The sequence below is a fragment of the Symphodus melops genome, assembly GCF_947650265.1.
Source record: "Symphodus melops genome assembly, chromosome: 11".
Lineage (NCBI taxonomy): Eukaryota > Metazoa > Chordata > Actinopteri > Labriformes > Labridae > Symphodus > Symphodus melops.
The window spans coordinates 11,058,653-11,081,855 of NC_136701.1; the positions used below are offsets into that span (position 1 = coordinate 11,058,653).

General features: G+C 43.1%; 1 protein-coding gene across 1 annotated transcript in view; it reads right to left on the reverse strand.

Annotated features, from left to right (window-relative positions):
- LOC306831377 (acetyl-CoA carboxylase 1-like) overlaps nt 1-21,343 on the reverse strand; it is a 35,219-nt gene extending 13,876 nt beyond the window's left edge. Inside the window, 36 exon segments of the mRNA XM_079355458.1 lie at nt 28-243; nt 929-970; nt 2,325-2,369; nt 2,639-2,695; nt 2,815-2,922; nt 3,469-3,571; nt 3,700-3,843; nt 4,281-4,430; nt 4,857-4,880; nt 6,750-6,868; nt 7,019-7,108; nt 7,196-7,309; nt 7,885-7,998; nt 8,240-8,364; nt 8,542-8,630; nt 8,744-8,844; nt 9,823-10,011; nt 10,123-10,269; nt 11,350-11,484; nt 11,576-11,726; nt 11,875-12,102; nt 12,201-12,304; nt 12,445-12,595; nt 12,690-12,853; nt 13,058-13,219; nt 14,588-14,758; nt 15,668-15,877; nt 15,995-16,105; nt 16,214-16,320; nt 16,579-16,677; nt 16,779-16,860; nt 16,940-17,049; nt 17,649-17,787; nt 17,979-18,111; nt 19,963-20,221; nt 21,133-21,343. Of these exon segments, the coding sequence (XP_079211584.1) occupies nt 28-243; nt 929-970; nt 2,325-2,369; nt 2,639-2,695; nt 2,815-2,922; nt 3,469-3,571; nt 3,700-3,843; nt 4,281-4,430; nt 4,857-4,880; nt 6,750-6,868; nt 7,019-7,108; nt 7,196-7,309; nt 7,885-7,998; nt 8,240-8,364; nt 8,542-8,630; nt 8,744-8,844; nt 9,823-10,011; nt 10,123-10,269; nt 11,350-11,484; nt 11,576-11,726; nt 11,875-12,102; nt 12,201-12,304; nt 12,445-12,595; nt 12,690-12,853; nt 13,058-13,219; nt 14,588-14,758; nt 15,668-15,877; nt 15,995-16,105; nt 16,214-16,320; nt 16,579-16,677; nt 16,779-16,860; nt 16,940-17,049; nt 17,649-17,787; nt 17,979-18,111; nt 19,963-20,192 (4,464 nt within the window). The 5' untranslated portion in view covers nt 20,193-20,221; nt 21,133-21,343.
- Between the last annotated feature and the right edge of the window lie 1,860 nt (nt 21,344-23,203).

A 23,203-nucleotide genomic window follows, 5' to 3' on the forward strand; every position in this document is an offset into this window, starting at 1 on the left:
AGTAAGTTCAAAGGTTCTTTGTCTCACCTTTGTGACCAGATCAGAGTGGCGGATAATGGCTCGAACGAAGAAACGGTAGTCCGTCACTTCTGTGCCCTGCTCGACTCGGGCCGCACCCAGGTACAGATGCATCTTGTGGTTAGCACACGGGATGGCAGTCAGGGCAAAGTTACGCATGCGGTTGAGCTCCAACTGGAAAGCCAGTGCCGGCTCCAAGTGACGGTAAATCCTGTCCTCCTCAAACTGTTGAGAAACGGGAAAAGACACAAATCGCAAACACTACTAAAACACAACCTTAATGAACTGAACTTTTATGAAGTCATTTTAATCACGGCCAGTCTCGATCTCATCAAGTTTCTAATGACTGTCATTTCTCTTAGATGGGAGACCTAATTACAGAGTTCATTACTTTAATGACTTTGCAAGTGTTTCTTTAGTGAAACTATCAGAGTAAGGGAGAGGATGGGCCATCAATGACGGGGGGGGGCTCTATACACAATTTGTAGCGTGTCCACCTTGTGTTTTTTTTCAGCAGGAGAAGACTCCGGCTGTGCGCTCTGAAGTGATTGGATGACACACCTCAAATGGAGAATGCTTTACAGTACCACACACACTTTGTCTTGACGTGGAGCACGGAGACAAAAAGACAGGGAGTATCTTTTTTTTAAAATTATTATTATTTTTTTATCTTCCTGAAGCAAAAAACGGGCAGAATCGGAAAATAAAAAAAAGACACTGATGCTGCTGCAAACTCACGTTTAAAAGATGCTGACGTGCAGGGGGAAAAAAAGAAAAAAAACTCTAGGTGAACATGGGGCCTTATGCTTGTACACCCATCATGTGGATCCCTTCATCTTTTCAATAGACCTCGTCATTTGGTGATATTCAAAAGAGTTTTAATTGATTAAAAAAAAGAAGAAATACACACCTTGTCTCTGGCACGGAACGTGAAAAACTTGGGGAATTCTCTCTGTGAGGAAAAAAAGGGAGAGATAAGTAGGACACAAATAATGTCAACATAACAAGAAACATGCTCGTATAAACTGCGGTATTAAGAATGCTAGTTGGACATCTACCTACTAAAGAGTAGAAGCTGTGCTGTGATTTGCTTTAATTGCTACAACAGGGCTGAGTATGGGGTAATAAGCAGTGATCATAAGGAGCTCGATCTCCATGCGTTGGTTTGGACGCTCACTTATTCCTGTGTCAGAGAATCTCTGCGATCTCACTCAGACAGCATGCTAACAGGATGCTAACAGGATGCTAACAGGATGTTTCAAAAGCACCACTTGCTACGCGGATGAATAAAACATTCTATTCTTTAAAAAAACAAAAAACAACAAAAAAAAAAAGACATTACACCCTTTGAATAATGCCCCATAGCCCTGTTTGACGCTATCAGATGACTTGTACCATTTGCCAAGACAATGTCAGGCTGATTGGAGATGCTTTCACGAACGCCGTCAGAAAATAAGTTCACCACTGCACAGTCAGTGTAAACCTCCACAGACCTGCCCTTACACATCACATACACAATCAACAAATGAACACAATCAACCTGCAAACTAAATCTTCTGGCTGAGCGATAAACGATGATGATGGTGACACTCATTAGCACGATTAGCTTTCGTCAGAGACAGAGAGAGGAAAAACATCTGATCTCATCGTGTTGATGATTTCCAATTCTGAAAAACCCGAGCCCGTTTAAAAGCTCCGCTATCATCAGCCTCAACAAATGCTGGTGGGTGTCGCGTCGATCGTGGGTCAAACCGGGGTGCACTTACTATTTGGTGTTTCGAATTGACAAATCTATGCATGGAGTTTAGTGTTCTGTGTGTTCAATGACTTCTTTAAGCTGAAGGAAAGGAGAGCCACCAGGCCATCTTAAGGCACACTCACTTAGAGACAAGGATATAAAATCAACAGGAGCAGGGGGAAAAATGCAGAGCAGTTCCGAGGCTCTTCTTCAGGGTGTTTGGGAGTGTCCTACCACTCCATGAAGAATGACCACCAACAAACTTCACACTAAAATAGGCCATATCCATTTATTCACATTTATATATGTCTCTGTGTCTACATTTTTGCCTTTTTTTAACCCTTTTATGCTGATACATCTATAAATTCTGTTTTCATTTTTTTACACCACAGCTCAGGAGGATTTTTAATGCACTTTGACAACAAAGACTTTACGTCTTGAATTTGAATCTTGGATGATCCCCTTGGCAGTAGGGTGTTTCAAAACTGCTTTTAACGCACAACCATTGTTTGAATGAATCAACTCAAAGAGCCCCGTGTGCTCACTTTCTCCGTCTTCCTATACTTACATGAAACCTCTGGTCCACCTCACAGTTGACTTGCTTCCTGAAATCCTGTCATCATAAATGCAGCAGCAGCAAAAGCAACGCATGCAGAAAGAGATACAGAGAGACAAAGAGGATAGTGAGCTAGATTAGATACACGTCGTCACAACCAGACTCAATGTCAATCAATGTTAGTAATAACATGTGGAAAGACGGAGGGACACTTTTTAACATGGTGTTACATGCTGTAAAGAAAGGGGGTTGAGTTGGTGACATGCGGGAGAGCTGATTGTGGAGACAGGGAGTAGATGATGTCATCGCTCACAAGTTACTCTCACCTTCTGAGCGACCAGGAAAGTCAGCCGACGGATACCGTGTTCAAACAGCAGAGATTTCTGGAATGTGACGAAAAAAAAAAAAAATCAGAAGTGTCAGGAAAAACTCATCTCATTTAAAACATTGAACTCTTCCTGAGGAAATCTGAAGTCAGTGTTTGCGGTGGAAGCGCTCCTACGTTTGACTGAGTGAACTCTCTGAAGCTGGTGGCCAGGCTGTCGTCTTCGATGTCGCTGTCGGTCTTTATAGCCACATTCAGGATGTGGATAGGCTCGTCCTGGACACTCTGGAAAGCCAGCAGAAGAAGAAGAAGATGCACTTTATCTGGGCTGGTGAGGGGAGGGTTTGCTCAAGGGCACCTTGGCAGAGCTCAGGAAGTGAACTGGCACCTCTTCAACTTCCAGAGTTGGTCCACACCGGGACTTAATGCCAGAGACCGTTCAGTTCCCAAGCTAAGTCACTACACATTTGAGCTACTGCCGTGCCACGTTTTATTCCGAAAGTTTGAACAGTGTTCAAAGAGCCGTCATGAGCATTCAAAAAGTCTGTTCTCGATTATTATGAGCTGAGAAATGAGCAGGTTTTTTTTTTGTTGTTGTTCTTGGGAGGGAGGAGAAAAAAAAAAAAAAAAAAGGGGACAATATTTCTATTGAAGTATTTGATGAAGTTTCCTTAGATCAAAACTATTTTGTCAGTATCCGTGCCTAATAAGTGCATATTATACACATAAATGAGCATACTGTATGTGTACTTCATTGTAATTGTGATTTGTATGAAGGTCCTTAATAAAAAGATTTTGAAAAAAAAAAAAAAAAAAAGTCTGTTCTCACACCTTGTTGTCCTCTTCTCCGTACAGGACAGGATTCCCTCCCTCTGGGAATGTGGGACTTGGAGGAGGAGAGTCAGAGAAGCAGCTCAGCACATCAGAGATGTTCCTGAAGAGGATAAAACAATAACAAAAAATATTACATCATACATTAATGACTTTTTTTTTAAAAATGTTTATCTTCAACTACCAAATGAATACATTCAAGTTAGGAGCTTCCTCTTTACTAAGACTGACCTGGTGAACTCCTGGAAGGAGCGGAACGCGACCATGGCTCCCATGCGTTGACAAGGCGGTGTAAAAGACGTGTCGAGCAGAACGTCGCTGACGCTGGCGACGTGCACCATGCCGTAGTGGTTTAAGTTGGACGAGAATGACATCCTAGAGTATCGACAAGGAACGGTGAGAATAAGAGTCTGCCATCAAAGGACAAGGACCGTGTGAAGCTGCCTCCCAATTACCGTTTGGAAACTCATAACGGATTGATTCTAACAATTTTTTTTCGGAAGTTTGAAAAGCTTGCTGTATTATCTTAAGACATGGAGACACTTAAGAACTGAGTGAGGTCCCGTTCATAGAGAGCAAGGGGAAAGAAAATGACACCAGTAGTGAGAGGATTCATGACAGACCACGTGTTAGACAAATCAAATCAACTACACATCCCTCAGACAGCAACAAAGAGACATTAAAGCACCGGAAAGACCCCTCTAAAGTTCCCCTTCCATCTTGATTGGTGTTAGTCCGACTGCGAGAAACTCTCCCTGATTGTTCACCCGAGAGTTATTGTTGTTGTTGTTGTTGTTGTTGTCGTGTCAAACCTGTCCTCAGTATCCAAATCAGACGCATTTTTCTTCCCAGTGTTATCGTCCTTAGGTTTACTATCTCCTGCTTTAAGGTCCAGGCCTTTCGTTTCATGCATTCTATTTTCCGCAGCTTTTGCAATGTCCAGGATGGGAGCAGACATTTTCCTGGCAGGACAGTCACATGGTTTCAAGTTGAGGAGATTTGCACTATGACGTACAACATCCCCTCCCCCCCACTCCCCTCGCTTTACATCCCACGATATGTCCAAATCTCCAAATAAAAGACAAAACACTTACACACACAAGTTCAGAATATATCACTCTCTCACGAAGACACACACACACACTATTTGACAGAATGCCAGGGGGCCATGCTGGTGTCAGTATCTGCAGAAACATTTGTGTTACTGCACCAGACTTGACCCTCAAGTGCTAAATCAGTTTCATTTTGGGAAAAGTTAAAAGCACCAAACCATCTTTATCTTGGCTAAATAATCCGATGAATCGACATAGGTGATCGCTTCAAACATGCAGCTGGCTAGTCAGTACAGTTACAGGTAGTCTATGCAATGAAAGGAGTGTTCACATTACCTGTTTAGAGTGGGGATGTTCCCTCTGCAATCAAACGACATTGATTACTTAGTGGTTAGTGGCAGGCATCAGGACAGGACAGGAGGGCAGTCGTTGGTTAGCAATGTGTGTTGCTCCTTTAAGGAGATTTGTCTTGTTTTGTAATCATCAATACGGAACGAATGTGCAAATCACGTAAAGTGCGTCTTTGGCTTTGGAACACACATTGCACCTTCTGACCGCCCCCTTTTCAACATGCATCATGAGATATAAAGGTCGCCTTGGATCAGTTCCAACTCTCATGCTGTCTTAAGTTCACACTGGGGCCTGACCGATTATTTGGGCCGATACTGACATCGATATCAGGGAGAAATAAAATTCATATCAGCCGATATCTTTCTTAGCTCCGTCTTTGTTCCTACAGAGTTTGTTTGAAATCCATTTAAAAACTCTACTGCGGTTATTTACGGTCAAACAAAAGCCATTCTTGGCCTGAATAACATCAGTAAAATAAAACGCTAATGTTTATTTAGAAAGGAACAATCATAAATCAAAAACTATGTCAAAATAAATAGATTGATCACAGATTGATGAAACCCAGTTATATTGGCACAAATCAGAGACAAATTTAACCAATACCGATAGTGATGCGATCAGCTAATATCGGCCGGGCTGATTAAATCGGTCAGGCTCTAGTTCATGCGTGGTGTATTCTCGGGCACATGAAATCACAAGCATGTGATCGATTGTGCACATGCATGAAGAAGCAGAACACAATCAAAACAAGGGACTCTCACGTATACGCTCACACGAGGACAAAACAGAAGACAATCATACAGGGAGGTTGCTAAACACACGTTCACCAGAAAAGTCGTTTTACTTTGTCTGTTACAAGCGTAGTGAAATGCTGTGCGCGAAACAACGCAAATCCCCACGTTTGTCTTTGGTCTCCAAAGTGTGATGTAGACTAGCGATCCTCCCGATGTTTTTTTTTTTTTTCCTGGACTTACGAGGCCGGACGACTGACATGAGACTGCTCTGTTGCTCACTGAACATGTATGAGTTAAAGCCTGATTGTTAAGGTGAGGCGGTGACCGTCATAGCACTCACACACTTGACAAACCAAGTGAAGTATTTTTTTTGTGCAAAAAAAAGAAAGAAAGAAAACTAAACTAAAAAAAACAAACTAATAATAATAATAATTTACACATGAGCAGCACTGACTGAAGAAACAATGGGGAAAAAAAGCTGGGATCATGGGAGAGGAACGGTGGCACCATGGATAGATTCAGTTATCATTAACAGTTCAAATAAACATCATCGGGGCGCAGATGGCCTAGCGGTTAGGTCGTCCCATGTATCGAGGCTGTGGTTCTCTAAGTGGGCGGCCCGGGTTCAAGTTCAACCTGTGGCTCCTTTTCCGTATGCCAATCCATTCTATCTCCTGATTTTCTACTTCCTATGCACTGTCCTGTCAAAGAATATTTAAATGAGTGATGTCATTAAATTGGATTATTTGGACCCTCAGATCTTGGTTGTGGCTACTAGAGATCTAAATAAGTAAACACACTCTTTAGATGGATATGTTTTATAAAACTGTCTTTGCTACAAACATCCAGACTGTTGTATAACAGTGAGAGAAAAAAAAAAAAAAAAAGAGCCACCAAATATTGCTGATAATGATAATAAAAGATGCATCCGTTGCTAAAGAAGATGATTAATTTAAATAAAACAGTGATAAAAAATAAATAAATGTTGGTGCAGCCACTAATGGAATATGGATCCCTTTAAAAATAGGTATTTTTAAATAAGTATTTATAAAGATTATAAGGGGGGGGGGGGGGGGGGGTAGCACAAAACATGATGCACAGCATGTGAGTGCTGCAGCCTCCTATTTTTCGGGAATCCCAATACCTGTTGGGGTGTGAGGTTGGGAGCATGAACTGGAACTCCACCACACACGTGTTGTCTTTCAGCTGACGGTGCTGAACGCTGTTGAGCTCATAAGCGATGTATGCTCTGCGGACGTACACCTGGAGTCCCGGGGGAGAAAAAAAAAAAAAAAAAAAAAAAAAAAAAAAGCAGAAGAGAAGTTTGACGTGAGAATCTGCTGCATGTTTTTCCCCATTCAGTAAATCATCATCATATCAAGGCTTGGAATGTGTACTGGTTATTCTCCTCACCTCAAGGGCAGCCATCCTGACCACCTGGTTACTGTGGTAGAAGAAGTTGGGCAGAACGTCGAAGATGGATGTCTCTGAGAGGATCAGTTTCTAGGAAAAAAAAAAAAAAAGATGAGATGGTTACTCATCGTCGAGACTTCTTTTGGTTTTCAATAAAACACGAGCTGAATTCTTTACCTGCAGGTTCTCGATGCAGAACTGGTGTCCGTACATATCGATGGCAGAGAGGAAGATGGACTCCACCTGGTTGTGTCGTAGCTCATAAGACGGGAGGTGGGATGCTATCAACACCTATGTAGGAAGGCGGGTTAACAAAGTCCTTGAACATCAACATGCATTTGTTGTAGATTTTTTTTTTTTTATTAAAGTTGAACAGTGCTTTTCGTTTCAGTTGATGACAGTGCTCATGCCTCTGATCCACAATTATTGAAGATAAGTTGATAGTGACACCCAGAAAGGCAGATCAGAAAAAAAACGTGTTGCTATTGAGGAATTGGCGCAGAAAAAGTGAATTAAAAGAGCTCTACATGCCTCGACAACGGGGAGCATGATATTCATTGCCAGTGAGGGTTCAAGGTTTACTTTTTTATCAGATCCAAAATATGTCAGACATATGGTGAAATCGAAATTACGTTTCCCCCCTCCCCACGGTGCAATGTAGATAAAAAAGGTACGGTAATAAAAATAAAATGAGGTAAAATAAGATAAATAATATTTACATTAATAAAATCTTTATGTGCAAAAAGTAGAAAGCTAAATAAAATGGAATCTAAAACAAGATTAGAAAAAAAGTGAAACTTGTGCGTGAATTAAGTGTGTGTGAATGCGTTCAATACAGAACGTTCAGTTCCGAGTCCTAGACTGACCTGTCGGGCCCGCAGAGCCACCTTAGCGTTAGTGGTCTTGCTGAGCTGCGTTAGTTCAGTCAAGATGGCCATCAGCTCGTCTGTCAGTGTGGGGTCACGGCCGCACAGCTGGTCCTGGACACAGGCCATAAATAAGGTTACGCAACATGCAACCTCACAAACCAGGCATCCTTTACAGAGACTCAACACAGACAAACAGTAATCTACACAACATACAGGGATTACATAGAGCGCTATGGAATGACATTCATATCCTCCTTGAAACAGAAGTCTGAAAGCCATGAGACAGTCAATGGAAGAAAAAAAAAAAAAAAAAAAGGTAAAAAGCCCTACAACATTTAGATCAGAGACTTACAATCAGCATAGTGACCACCAGGTTCTTCTTGGTGACTTGAGCATGGGAGAAAATGTAGTTGAGCACATTGGCCATGTCCCCTTTGTTTTCCTCTCGCAGTGCAAACACACACTTGTCATAGTGTCCTGTTGACAAAATAATGAAGAAGAAGAAGTGTCGATAAGCACTGCATAAGGAAACTGTATCCGCTGATGCTGAGACGTTTCACTGGGAAAGACACCCACCAAGTGGACAGAATCGGTACTGCATCGAATTCTGAGAACTAAAAGCTAAAACCAGACGTAACCTGTGTGTTCCCTCACCATTCTGAAACTGGACCTCTACTTTCAAGTACTGTCTGAGCAAGTCCATCACCACTGCCTTCATGTGACCTCGGATACCACTGCGATATCTGATGGAGACAAAAAAAATCGATATAAAGTTTCTTCTGTGTGTAAAAGAAAGGTAACGAGGAGAAATGACACAGCGTGCAGTAAGCCTCCACTTTTGAGCTGATGCACTCACTTCTGCACCAGCTGGACAATACTCTGCGTGTTCATGAAGAAGACTTCTCTCTCTGACTTCTTGTTAAGCGTGGCTGCATGGCTGTCCAGGATGTTTGCAATCTGGAGACACAAAAAGGGAGAAAACATTATGAGCATATAATCCTAATAACAAAACACTGGATCCCAGTGGCACCAGTGACCTCTTTACAGAAGTCCTGACTGGTTGTTCCATTTGTAATTTTTTAGCTAAATAAAGAAATAAGATGCGTTTGGAAGCCCCCTTTCACTACTAGTCACATTATTGTACTTCACTTTTCTTAAGCTGTGAATGAAAAAGTGAAATGCTCCTTTAGCCAGAAGGATTTGTGGTGACTCAGATATTGATGTGTTCGCCATACTGCCAATTCACGTGACATGATTTTCATCTGCGTCGTCACTTCGAGTTGTGCTCCGAACCATAGACTGCAAATACTAATGGACGACGACTGAGTGACGTCAGCCACCTGTTACGTCAGGGGGCAGCTGCCATGTTGGAAATGCTGACTCAGCATAACTTTCAATCAATCGACGACGGGCTTAGAGTCGAAGCTAAGCCTATTGACGAAGAGTTACATCGCGCCAACCTGTCAATCATGTTAGCTCCGCCCCCAATTATGGATAGCGCGTGTTGTTTTTCAAAATCAAAAGTGGAGCCCCCGTACAGACTGTGCCAGTGATGACAATAACCAATCACAGTCATTTTTCATAACAGACTGTAAACATGTTTTTTGTTTACAGTTTTTTTTTTTTTTTTTAAATGCTTTTTTTTGCCAGTCGTGTGTGCAACTTCCGGTGTTCCTGGAGCCAGCTTCAAGCGGATATTCAAACTGCAGGATTTCTGCATTGGCTTCATTTTTCAAAACCTGAGGTTGCCACTTGCTCTGAATCAGAATAACCGTGGACCCTTAAGATTCTAAGAGCTGTCAAATAACAGCTAGAGATGCAGAAAATGAGTTTTACTGTTAACCACAAAGTACGGTATATTAACAAGGCTTTCTGTGTAGTAAGCATAGTGTGTGTGTGTGTGTGTGTGTGTGTGTGTGTGTGTGTGTGTGTTACCTGCTGGCTGGGAAACTGGCAGAGCACGGAGGTGATGTTGCTGGCGTACTGAGCCATCTCTTTCTTGATGGCCTTCTCCACGGCAGGGGGGATGCGCCCGGACACGCTCGTCATGATGTCTTGAAGCTCCAGCAGGGGCAAAGACGGGTCACGCATGGTCTTCATCAGCCTCTCCACCCACTCTTTCAACTAGGACAGACACGGCGAGGGGCGTTTTGTTTGAAAGGAAGTGAAGAGCTGAGAGGACGAGCTGATGTTTTAGAGTGCAGCAGCCAGTGTGTGTGTATGAACTCTTTTTACCTTAGCGCCGAAGAAAGGCTCGGGGAGACAGTAACCGTTCATGATGTGAACGAGGTGGCCCAGTGTGTTGTGGAAGACTCTGTGGAGCTTCTCCCCTCTGAGAGCTACTGCCTGAATAGTTGGCAGGGCCCCGGTGTGCAGCTCTGCCTGCAAGACAAAAAACCCAAAACAATCAATGACATTTCAAAAAGCATGATGTGCATGTGCGGTTAAACACACTCTAGGTTTAAACACACCTTCAGTTAATCCGAATAATGTTCCTGCTGAAGACGTGAGCTCCATCTGCATCATTAACAATTCCTCCCAACTATCTGATATCATGCTGTTTCCCTTTGGATAATAAAGTCACTATTGTGTCATCTGTGTAGGCAGTCTGATTTTAACTGCTTCATTGATGTTTTGACTTCATGAAGCGACTCGTCATAAACCAAATGCACAAAAAAAAAAAAAACTTTTAAACTGACCAGGCTCACATGTTCAGTCGTATGGCTGCACGACCAAATTCTCTTGTGAATTTACAACCTTGGCTCTTAAAAGTTATGACGGCAGGAGTTTAAAAAAACAAAAACAACTTTGCGCTCTCATCTTGTGTTTTAAACACAGCGCACCCCGTCCTTTACAAATGTTGCTGCTTCATTAACTGGATTCAGGCAAAGTGCAGACACCAGAAGGGCAATAAAAATGATAAGCTTCTCGCCCTGTGAGGGAGCTACTGTACATAAACGTCCGGTTGTAAAGTGTGACGGGGGAGTATGGCTCGAAGTTACATTTTAACTTCGGACAGCTTTGCCATCAGCAGTTAATATTGGTTCTATTATTTTTTTCTATTATCTTTATTGATTTTATTTTTTGGGAAACTTCTCCTATTGTTTGTGGTGCCAAATGGTATCCCACATGCGCAATGCTCTTGCATGGCATCAACTATTTATTTGAAATAGAATCACAATATTTCAGTCCCTTTAAACCTGAGATAGTTTGATGTCCTATGATCACCCATTTAATGAGATATTAACACTGCCTGAAACTGTTCATGCTGAAACTGTGTTAAAAGACGCCATTTCAATATGACCAATTGAGATAATTTGATCTTTAGTTGAGTTGCCTTAGTAAGTTCAGTGCCTCTGTTGTATATGTATGTATATGTTATATATGAATATGCAACACTTTATTGTGTCATTTGAAAGTCTGGAACTTTTAACAATCGTAGGCGCTGAAAGATGAATGTACCTGTTGCACTCTGCTCGGGTCATCCAGCTGCAGCTTGGCGATGACACAGCCGGGCTCCAGAGCTGCTCCAGCCCTCTTCACATAGTGAATACAACCAGACTCTGCAGCTGTGAGGGTCATTACCATCTTCATGACCTGAAACGTACAAGTCAAGAGTTTGCATATTTTATGAAAAAAAAGAGTAAAGAAAATACAGGTCATTCACATTCCCTCAAACGCACTGTACCTCTATTTCAGCGTAGCACTGGCCGGAAAAAACATGGCCGCCATCCTCAACCGTGTACTGAATAAGCTTTCCCGCTGAAGGGGATCGCAGCAGCGAAGGATCGTTCTCCCTCTCAAAAACGCAAGTCTTGTTCCCGATTGTGATGCGATACCTGAAGAAGACGAAACTTGTCTTTAAAAAGGAACGGAAAACCAGAGTCACAGGAGCAACTCCTAAGAAGCTATAAACTGAGTGAAGGTACATCAAGATAGACATGTCATTTCCCAACAAAGTGTTCAAAACGCTTTGTGTGCTCGTACCGGTCCACCTCCTCCTTCATGTACGTGGTGTAGCTGCTTCCATCATAAGACAGCAGAAGACCTCCGTCGCTGAGACGGTGGACGTCCACCTCGGCGGAGGAGTTGTTCATGATGACCACGTAGGAGTTGGGAGACTGTCGGGTCACTTTGAGGACGTACTTTGTGCCTTCATAGATGAGCTCCACTTCCACAGTGTTGAGGAGCGTGTGCGCAGGCAGCACCTGACCTCTGGTCGGAGAGAAAAAGAGAGCGTCTTGATTCCTATTCAAACACGGCACACGTTCGGTTCCCTCCGGAGACCTGCGACATTTTTTATTTTTTTTTACCTCTCAAGAGAGTGCAGGAAGTTGGAGACACTGTTCCTCAGATTGACGTCGGCCACATGAAGAGCCCCGCTAACAATTCCCAGCATGGTGTCGGGCCGCTCCGCCTGCACAAAAAAAAAAAACAGACGTCTTACATCTTCAGGAAAAATCGCAATGCCACGAGTGAACCATCACGATCTGACTTACAGCTCTTATCATATATTTTACTCAAACAGCATCGAGTGACTAGAAAACATCTGTATACCTGCATCTTCTCCGAGATGAGGCGATCCAGCCAGCCCGTGTCAATGCTGTTGTGCTGAAAGCTTTCAGTCTCCAGCAGCTTAATGAGGTATTCCACTGTCGTCCTGAAGTCTCCTCTGATAGACAACTCCTTCAGAGCCACCACCATGTTACTAAGGAAAGATGAAGACGTACATGCGTATGCTTAAACCTCGGTGAGAGAAATTGAGAACCGGGGGGGGGTTTTGAGTCGCCGCGTGTACTCACGAGATGGCTTCTTCCCGATTCTCTCCCCAAGAGAAACAGTGTCCGAACTGGGAGTCGGCAAACTCGTGCAGCCCTCCAGCAGCTGCCACACTGAAGTATCCCCACACGTTTTTGTTGCTGCGGAAATTCAACTCTTGCACAGTTCCGGAGCTCGGCTTGAAACCCTGCGACAACACAACACAATCAGGACTTCTGGTGAACTCGACCAAAGCGAGGAGCAGACGATTTTGCCCTTTAGAGAAGTCAAAACAGAGAACTTTGTTTGTGTCACAACAGGATTACGAGGTGAAAAGAGCAAATCGAGAAGAAAAAAAAACGGACACATTTTGTGCGGAAGCCAGAAGGGAGTGAAAGGGAGTCGGCCGCACCTCGTCAGGATTTTCACTGGTGATGCGTGCCGCGATGACGTGGCCCCGGGGGGACGGTGCTGTCGACAGACCCTCAAAGTCAATGGGAGAGTCTCCCCAGGGCTGGACCCCGTAAAGCATCCTGATGTCTTTGATCCTTTGGAGAGGAATGCCCATGGCGATCTGAAAGAACACAGCCGTGTCAGGATCACATGCATACATCTGCACACAGCATCACACAGTGTTTATTACAGCGGGCTGTTTAAGATTCAGTCTTTAGATAAGTCACATTGCAGTGATTTAGTTTTTTTAGTCGAGGACAACTCAAAACCACAGACCAGGCAAACACAGTCTGGGTGAACTGATGGACTTTAAAAAGCCACAATAAGACAAAGAAAGTCAGCTGACAGTCGCCTGAAGAATATATTAAGAATTAGAGGATTCATACAGTTGCCTTGATTGCTGTAGCAGTATCTTTAGAGGTCTGTCTGAAACATCAGCACCACAACGCTGCCGCTGGAGTCCTCACTAAGACCGAGGAAGTGATCGCATCAGTCCAGCGCACAGGCTCTGTCAGAGAGTACGTTTTAAAATACTGCTGCTGGTTGATAAAGCGCTGAAAGAGGCTACGGGCTGATCAGTGACTACAAACCCTCACAGTCCGCATCGCTCGGCTCGTCGAGGACAGCTGAGACGGAGAAGCGGCGTTCAGGTTCTCTGCTCCACATATTTCAAAGTGAACTTCAAAGGGAACTGCAGCTCTTCTGAAACTCTCTTACAATCGAGGTTGAAGACTCACCCGTTCACATCTGCCTTTCACCAAACTATTATTATTATTTTTTTTTATGTTTAACTCTGCACTGTAACTTTTTTGTACATTTTTTATTTTTAAGCTTCGGTTTGAGCTGTTTTTATCTTACTCTCTTTGAATTAAAGGTTTCGTTTGGATGATTTTTTAAACGTCCTCTTATTATAATTTTCTACGGTATTGGAACTCGCTGTGTTTGATGACATGCTTATCTGTTTGTTTCGTTTCCTGTTTTAGAAACAACATTGTGTGGAGAGACGGTGAGTCCTGTTGTTACCCCTCATCCTCTCTGCTGGACAGCGTGTCACTCACGCTGAAACACCCAATCAGCTTGAGGACAAAGCTTTCCCAGCCGCGCCTGCCCTTCAGCTGGACTGCCGCTGACCCATTTACACACAATCAGAGTGCACCACGTGACCTCGCGCTGTTACAACCACGGCAACGACTACAATCTTTCTGCATATTGCCTCCCTCCTTTGCAGGCGGTTGCCATAGTGACCGGGGGGGCCCCGTCTAGTGTTAAGCAATGAGGCGTGCTAACTTTGTCTCCAGCAGGACAGTAGTGGAGAGCTCTGCAGGAGTGTGTGTGTGTGTGTGTGTGTGTGTGTGTGTGTGTGTGTGTGTGTGTGTGTGTGTGTGTGTGTGTGTGTGTGTGTGTGTGTGTGTGTGTGTGTGTGTGTGTGTGTGTGTGTGTGTGTGTGTGTGTGTGTGTGTGTGTGTGTGCGCGTGTGCGTGTGACTGACCTGCAGTTGGGCTGCAGGCAAGTTGACATCAGCGACCATCTCCGTGCAGGGGTGTTCCACCTGCAGACGAGGGTTGAGCTCCAAGAAGTAGAAGCTGCCATTCTGACTGTAGAGGTACTCCACTGTACCTGCACTGACGTAGCCGACCATCTTAGCCAGCTTCACTGCACACTAAGAAGAGAACACAACACGGGTCATATCAAATCTGAAGCATCTTCAAGGGGCCATCAATCGGAATTGATTTACACTGTCTTAAGCTATATGTTGTTCCTAATATTCAGCTGATAAATGGAGTATATATTTCTAAGCCAATAACGGAGCCTGAAACATTTGTCTGTATTTGTGCATCCTGTTTGCTCCATTAGAAAAACGTCTTTGACAGAAGACACAATATTGTGCTCTTAGCACAAGAAGCAGTGAATGAAGTGAAGGAACACCGCAGTGGATACATCACATTATAGAGCCCGACCGATTTATCAGCCAGCCCATAATAATCGGCCAATATTCACATATCAAGGGACGATCGATGTCAGCTGCTTTTTTAATGCAGATGTGTGTCGATATTACGGGTTGGATTCGCCCGTCAAAACGCATTTTCTTTTGAGTTTCATCGGATTGCACGAGCAGCTCTCTGTCGGGCTGTCGGTGAGCCGAGTGTGCTAAATGGATTACGACGAGCATCATCACTGTGCAGAGTGTGGAGCAGTGACGCACGTACACACGCAGCTACTTTCCAGTTGAGTGACCATCTTGTCTTTATCATATAGTATCTTTGACACAAGTGTTTGATAACTGCATTTTGAGGGATCAAAGCAACAAATGTGCATACCCGTGTCTTTCTATCTCTGTAGTTTAAAAATAGATCTGAGAAAGATTTCAGCCGAAATATCGTAGAAAACTTTTTCTACCAAATATCGATAATCGGCCACAAAAAATCCTGTATCGGTCGAGCCCGATCATTCTGTTATAAAAAAGTTATTGATAAAAGAAATCAGCCTTCTGCTGGTGATTACTCAACGAGATTTTTGTCGTCCTAAATAATCCTACATAAGCCGGGCTCAAGTGCAAATATTGCTGTACCCTTTCCATATCCTCAAACACATCCGAGGTGGCGATGGTAGCGGGAGCCTCCTCTATGATTTTCTGGTGCCGTCGCTGTACAGAACAATCTCTGCCAAACAGGGAGATGGCATTCCCGTACTGGTCGGCCAGGATTTGCACCTCCAGATGGCGCGCATGCTTGGCTAGCTGCATGACGAAAATAGGGGATCCTGGAACTTCGGCCTGGACCTGGAAAAACCAAAGAGCAAGAAAACCCTTGCAGTCTTCAAATGCACAAAAATACGTTTATTTTATTCGCAGCTCTACTGGTGCATTTGAACTTGAATGGATTTAGTTTCCACCGACCTGTCTGAAGAGGTTTGGGAAATCATCAGCTGAGTTCACTTTACGGATTCCCTTTCCTCCTCCTCCCTCTGAGGCCTTCACCATCACAGGGTAGCCCACTTTCTCTGCCGCCTGGTAATTGAAACATACAACTTAAGCATACAGTACATGCATCGTACGTGAAAGAACATGCAACATGCGTTTTGCATTGCGAGCCGTCAGGTAAATCACACGCTGTACCTTCAGGCCATCCTCTACACCTTGGATGCAGCCAAGCTCGTACACGTCTGAAGGAACGTTAATGTCCCTCTTCTTCTGGTTGCTCTCGGTCCATTCTACTGTCAGGCCTGGACAAGGTAAGCAGGGAACAATTTAAGAATACATCTTGATCCTTAAATTATCTGTGGGACGAAAGTTGTTTAAAAAAAATAAATAAATGGATATCCGGGTTTGACTTGAAAATAAAACAAAAGTAACAAAAACAATCAAACACATAGGTTTTTGTGTTGCAAGAAAAAAAGGATCTTAAAGAGCAAAAAAAAAAAAAAAAAAGAAAGAAAGAAAAGAAAAGAAAATATTTGGTCCCAACACTAATTATAACTCACCTTCACCGCTCCAAGGCAGAGTTGGAATTCCAGCTGTCTGAGCGACGATAGACGAGGCGATCTTGTCGCCTAGAGCCCACATCGCCTGACTCGGGGGACCTGAGGAAGGAGTAAGAAACGGAGTAATTTCAGTTGAGTAAACTGATCATTAGAAGAAAGTGATAGGCTCAACAACAAACAAAAAAAGGAGCTTATCTTACCCATGAAAGCGATGCCATTCTTATGGAGCAGCTCTGGGAGTTTAGGGTTCTCAGAGGCATGACCCCACCCGGCCCACACAGCCTGCGGGGGACAAGATGAACTCCATGACATACTTTAAAGGGACACCTTACACACACACAGATCAGGGGGGTTGTGGTACCTGAACAGGTATGCGTTTAGCAATGTCCAGTATAAGCTCCACATTAGCATAGTTGTTATTATTCGTCCCTCCCGGCACGGGGACGTAATGATCGGCCATTTTGATGTACTCTGCAAGAAACAGAAGCAAAAGCAATATTTGATACGACAGCTACGACACAAGAGGACTTCTTGGATTTAGCGACAAAAAAAATAAAAATGGACCAAAATTCTGGAGTATTTTCTTCAAGCTATGGGGGACTAACGCTGCATTCACGTGCTTCTTTGGAGTGTCCCAGTTCCAGAGTTGGGAAGTCATTCTTGGGACATCAAGTGTGTCCACGTGATTTCAGCTCAGAAAGTTGGAATATTAGATCAAATACGAAAAAAAACACCAAGGGTGCCAGGGAGAAGATGTGTGGAATAAAAACGGTTACAAGTTATGTTTGAGCAAAAAACTTGATATGCAATACTTCAATTGATAAAAAAAATAATAATAATAAGTCAAACAAATTCCAGAGTTCCCAAGTTGTTCCAACAATAGGAGGGGTTCATGTGCATTTTTCCGACGTGTCCGACATCACATGAATGCACCATTAAGCCAAGGCTGACATTTTTTGAGACACATATTATACTCAAACTGATGAAAATGAGCCTTTATATTTACAAAACTGTTACTTAAATGACCAATGTCCCTGTAAAATAAAAATCAATTAATTAATTAAACTCACCTGCGTTGGCTTTCAGGTCCTCTGGGGTCACCATGACAACAAAGCGGATCGCTCGTTCATTGCGAAACATCTCATAGGCCCAACGGCGGATGGAGCGCATGCATTTGACCGCTGCGATGCCATTATTGGCAATGAGCACCTGCAGAAGCACAACAAGTTGAGCCATGAATAATGATGGCTGGTCACAGATGATGCCGTTTCAATTTCATAGGATTCATTCTGCCACTCTCAGCATCCATTTCGAAGAGAGAGAGAGAGAGAGAGAGAGAGAGAGAGAAAGAGAGAGAGAGAGAGAGAGAGAGAGAGAGAGAGAGAGAGAGATGTTATCACCTTTTCAATGACTTTGTTGCCACCAAAGCGGGTGACAAACTCAGCAGGCGAAGCCACAGTGAAGTCCCTTTGGAGGTCAATGCGACGGCGATCTCTGCCTTGCTTTACCAGATGCAGCCCCGACATGCTCGGCCTGTTGGAAGAAACACAAAGAATGAACTTCAGAGCATTTTGCAACATCTCCAGTTTCAGAGAAAATGGACTTAAAGGCAGCTAATGAGCTCGGGTTTTTTTTTTCTTTGTTAAAATCAAACTGCTAAAATAAAATACTTCTGACAAAAGATTTGAGGACAGTTTATGTTAACAGGCCAGATAATATAAGAAAAAAAAACCTTGTTATCACCTCTTAAAGATAAAAGGGTTGACTACTGTCTCTTATCACACACAAGTAACTGATTTACTGCCACCTTTTACAGGTGTCAAAGAAATCCTGAGAAGCAATAGTTAAGATGGGAGTGATGGTGCTTATTTGCATGCAGAAGTGTGTGTGTGTGTGTGTGTGTGTGTGTGTGTGTGTGTGTGTGTGTGTGTGTGTGTGTGTGTGTGTGTGTGTGTGTGTGTGTGTGTGTGTGTGTGTGTGTGTGTGTGTGTGTGTGTGTGTGTGTGGGGGGGGGTCTTTAAGAAAAAGACAACCTCTTTAAAAAGTGTTACCACTGACATCTGAACACAACAGGCTTCACATGTCACGACTGGATTCTTAAAACATGTTCACATGCTCGGGCTCGTTTCTCCACCAGACCTTAGCAGTGACTGTTGTATTCAAATCAAGCTCCAGCCTAAAGGGGGGGACCCGACATGGGGAATGGTTGGGGGGGGGGGGGGGTAGTCGAGCCTTGGCTTGTTTGTTTGGCTGGCTGGTGTCTGTGAGCTGGCGGGGTTACTGGCATGAGAAAAAATGAGTCCAGTCTGTCATTTCAATCCAGATGTGAAGCAAGAGTGGGTTCTGTCCTATGAGAGAGGCGATAAGGGGGGGTGGAGGAAGCAGACAAACTCACCCCATCAAGTATGTCCACTTTGAAATATGCTGTCCAAGCTTTTCTCATCTGGCCCTCAACCCAACCCAACCCAACCCCCCCCCCCCCCCCCCCCCCCCCAATCTCTCTCTGTCTCTCTCTCTCTTTGCCAATGTATTTGTCCTTTTGAAACTGATGATGTAAAACCAGACTGGAAAAAGCAATCATTGACAAAGAGCTCGTTCTCAAATCGTGTGATGATTATGTGAATGTAAAACTGAAAAGCAGCCAAACAAATTGGACTCTCCTCCTCTCTGGCACAAGGAGACTGTCGGCAGGTTAGGAAAGAAGACCAACACGGTCCAAAGGATAGAAACATAAAGTACAACAAACCCAGAGGGAACAAAAATCTTACCCACTTCAGCACACACTGCTACATCAGATCTTATTTGAATCTAAAAACTTTATGCAAATGTCTGTCATCACTGAATCGCTCTTTGTGACTTTATGGCTTGAATTTTTTAACATGCACATACATTCACACCTTTTCTAGTCTGGTCCTAATTTCCATGACTCCCTGACAGACTGTGCACACAGAGAAACAAAGAAACCTTTAGCAGCGTGCGCTGCAGCGAAACCACTTTTTGGTTTTTTTCACGCGCTGCAAAGGAGGAGGAGACGTTACGAGTGCACACAGTGTACTCCTTTTGGACTGCTGAGCTGGAGTTTCATGATAGAATTTGCAGGGTTTTATTTTATATTCACATCTGTGTGCTTCACAGCCACGACAGTAAGAAACAGTGCAGTTGAAGGATGCATTTTTACCGACGCAAAAAATAGTTAAAGTGCATCAGAGACTTCTTATTTTTTAGGCCAAAATAATTTGTTTTATTTTCCATAAATAGGAAAAAAATATATAAGGAGCTTCCAAAAACTTGGTACAATCTCTCTTTAAAAGTTGACCTGCATGCTTGATAAAAAAACAGAAGCTTTACATTGAGAGTGCAGAAATGAAAAGGCCGACTTCTAACCTTAGATTTTGCACGGGCCCATCGATGGAGTCGAATCCCAGCTCGTAGGTGCTGTCCGAGCTCCCCGAGGAAGGCGACAAAGACCGGGGCTCCTTCTCCTCCAGCTGCGGGTCGGTCTTGACCGGGATCTCATCCTCCGAGTTCTCCTCCGACACTGACCCCACGATGAAGTGAGAGTGCAACGACGCAACAGCCGGGTTCTTCTTGGCAGCACCGTCCTTCTGTGCCATGACTGGACGACACGAACAGGCTGCGAAAACTGTGCAGGGGGAACGCGACAGAGGCAGCAACAGTTATAGAGGAGAGTCCAAACAACTGGTTAAAGTCAGAGGGACACAACACCTGTGTTTCATGCTGTTTGTCTTATTGCAAAAGTGGCTTACATAAACGTGCATTCTGATAATTTATCAAACCACTTGAACCCACACAACATACATTACCAAAATGACTATATTTAGAAATCCAGGATCAGCAACAAAAAAAAAACTGTAGTGTTGACAAAGCCACAATTATGAGAAGCGTTGTGTCAGCTAGTAGTAATTGAATCCTCTCTATGTGTAAAAGAGATCATTAAAACCTACAATAAGGACATCACCTACTGTAATGTAATGCAGAGCAGGACTTCTCATTCACTTGCTTGATTACCAACGAAGTCCGGAACAACACAAGTACAATGAGTCTTTACGTTTCTACAGTTAAATGGGTTTTTGTTTTTTTTTGTCCCTGCCTTCCTGTTCAGGTAGGAAAGAGATCATTGCTCCCCAGGTGAGGCACGCCTTACCTATCTCTAGCTGCCTGCGAGACCAGAAAAACAAGACGAGCACTGAAGACAGACACGCTGAAAGCATGAGCCAGGGTAGCATTGCAAAACACCCGAGGTCAGCTCGTGGACAAACCGAAACTTCTAGATGAAACCATGTACTTCTTACTGTTTTAAATCGACTGTGTTAGCTTGAACAAATCCCAGCTAGCTTTCTAACTCATCAGCAGCCTCAGATGAGCTCAAGCTGACTGTACAGTTAGCAAGATGCTACCGGTAGATGCTAATACACTTATAATACACACAGTGATGGCACTAATACACTCTCAGTGTACAGCTGACTGTTACTGTCCTGCAGCATGGTCGGAACCGGTGCATATGAGAGTGATCTGAGATGAACATGTACTCACCGGTGGAGACGAACCGAAGCGTAATCCTGACTCAGTTGACTCCCAGAGATCGATGATCTAGATGCGTCTTTTAAGACATCTCTCCGTCCGTCCGGTGCTGAAGATGACAAAATCACATCACGGTGAGGTCACCAGGCTCAGACAGACGCTTAAACAGCAGAGAGTGGGGTGATGTGATGATGCGCGCACAGGTTACTATTGGACGATGACCTCTGACCGTAACTTCCGCTATAGAAATAGATGAGGTAGAAAAGACGGTTCGCCTATCGACGCTTCAAAAAACGGTATGAATGAAACGAAATGTTTAAAATATGGAGTTATATAAACGTGGAATAATCACTTTTGAAATTGCATAATTATGATATAAATACCTACAATAAGTAATGTGCAGTTTGAGGAAATACACTTTCTTTTCCAGCTGAAACAATACACATTCCTTCATTTGAACCCTTTCATTTATATACAGAAATTATACCATTCACGATCTTTCACGAACTTTTCCTCTTCATATTTCTTAAATATATTTTCTTTTTTAAAATATATAATTGATATAACTGATAATTAGATTTAATTCCTAATTGTTCATTAATCTATACATTTTCATAAAAGCAAATGGCAATAATAATTTACTTTTTTTTAAAAATAATTTTAATTAATTATTAATCCTGCGAGGGGAAATTCAGTTTACACTGTGTAATGAACATGAACACACACATAAGCCGAAATGCACACACATGCACAAATAGGATACTATGGACAAACATTAATGAGGTCTCAGAGTAAGGGGGCTGCCCACAGCGAGCGCTCCATAGCAGTTTTTGGTTCGGTGCCTTGCTCAAGGGCACCTCAGCAGTGCTCAGGAAGTGGACTGGCACCAAACCAATTTCTGGACTTGGTACCTGCCGGGACTTGAGCCAGCGACCCTCCTTTCTCAACCCAAGTCCCTACAGACTGAGCTACTGCCACCCAAAATACTATAACAGTATATTGCATGCAGTGCTACAGTACTGCCAATTAACATCTTCTCAGGAATTTAGGAGTCATATTTTAAAAACACGTGTTCTCATTACTTTATTCTGTTTTTAACACTTGATTTTGGATGAGGGATTTCTTGCTGTTTCTTAGTTATATAACTGGTGTGGTAAGGATTTCTCCATCGGCATTGTGATGCCACAGAAGGCCCCTATTATTTGGAAATTATCTGTAGTCAGATAATATAACGTTTCATAAACTTCATTTTATTTATTGGTACGTTTTTAATTATAGCCTACCTACATTGAATCGACACGTTGTCAGGATTTAATGCATACGCAATCTATTGAATACATATCTAGGGAGGTCTCGTTCTAAGCGAGCCAATAAGATTCCGGAGGATGTTTTGTGGGCGGGGTTTCCAAGGCTTCTAGAGGGGTACGTCATGGAGGAGGTGGTCCTACGTCATGCATGTTCAGCATGTGCAGTTCGCTGGCAGCCAAGCCGTGCCGGTGCCTTAAAAAATAATGAAGTTCCACGTTTTAACTATTTGATTTGCTTTTACTGTCAAAAAATAGTTGATGTGAATTTATCTGAAGCTCGCCGTATCAGCTTTCATGTCTCTGCTAAAGATAGTTATGGCAACAAGATTTGTCACGTGGTTTACAGATGAATAGTAGCAAAGGGTGTGAAGAGATTGAATATCCAACTTTTTTATTCAGACATGAAATGATACGTAAACAACACCTTGATTATAGATTAAAAAAAATAAAAAAAAACATTCAGGACCTTTTTTTTTTGGTAATCCAAACAGACAATTAGGCCGATGTAGAAAAAGAAATAGAAGCATAAGAAAACATGACGTGCAAAAAATGGAAACTGTCACTTAAAAAGTACAGTTAAATGTCAATGTCTAAAAGCAATCGTTCTTCTTTTCTATTACAATAGGAGGGTGAACTGCAGGGTTTACGCTGCATAGCTTGCAGTGTGGAATGCAGTGCATGCTTAGCAGTCAAAAACAAGTTCTATACACATGTAGCAATGTGTCCATGCATTGCAACCTTGTGCACTATGTTCTTGGATTTGTGTCCTTATTCTT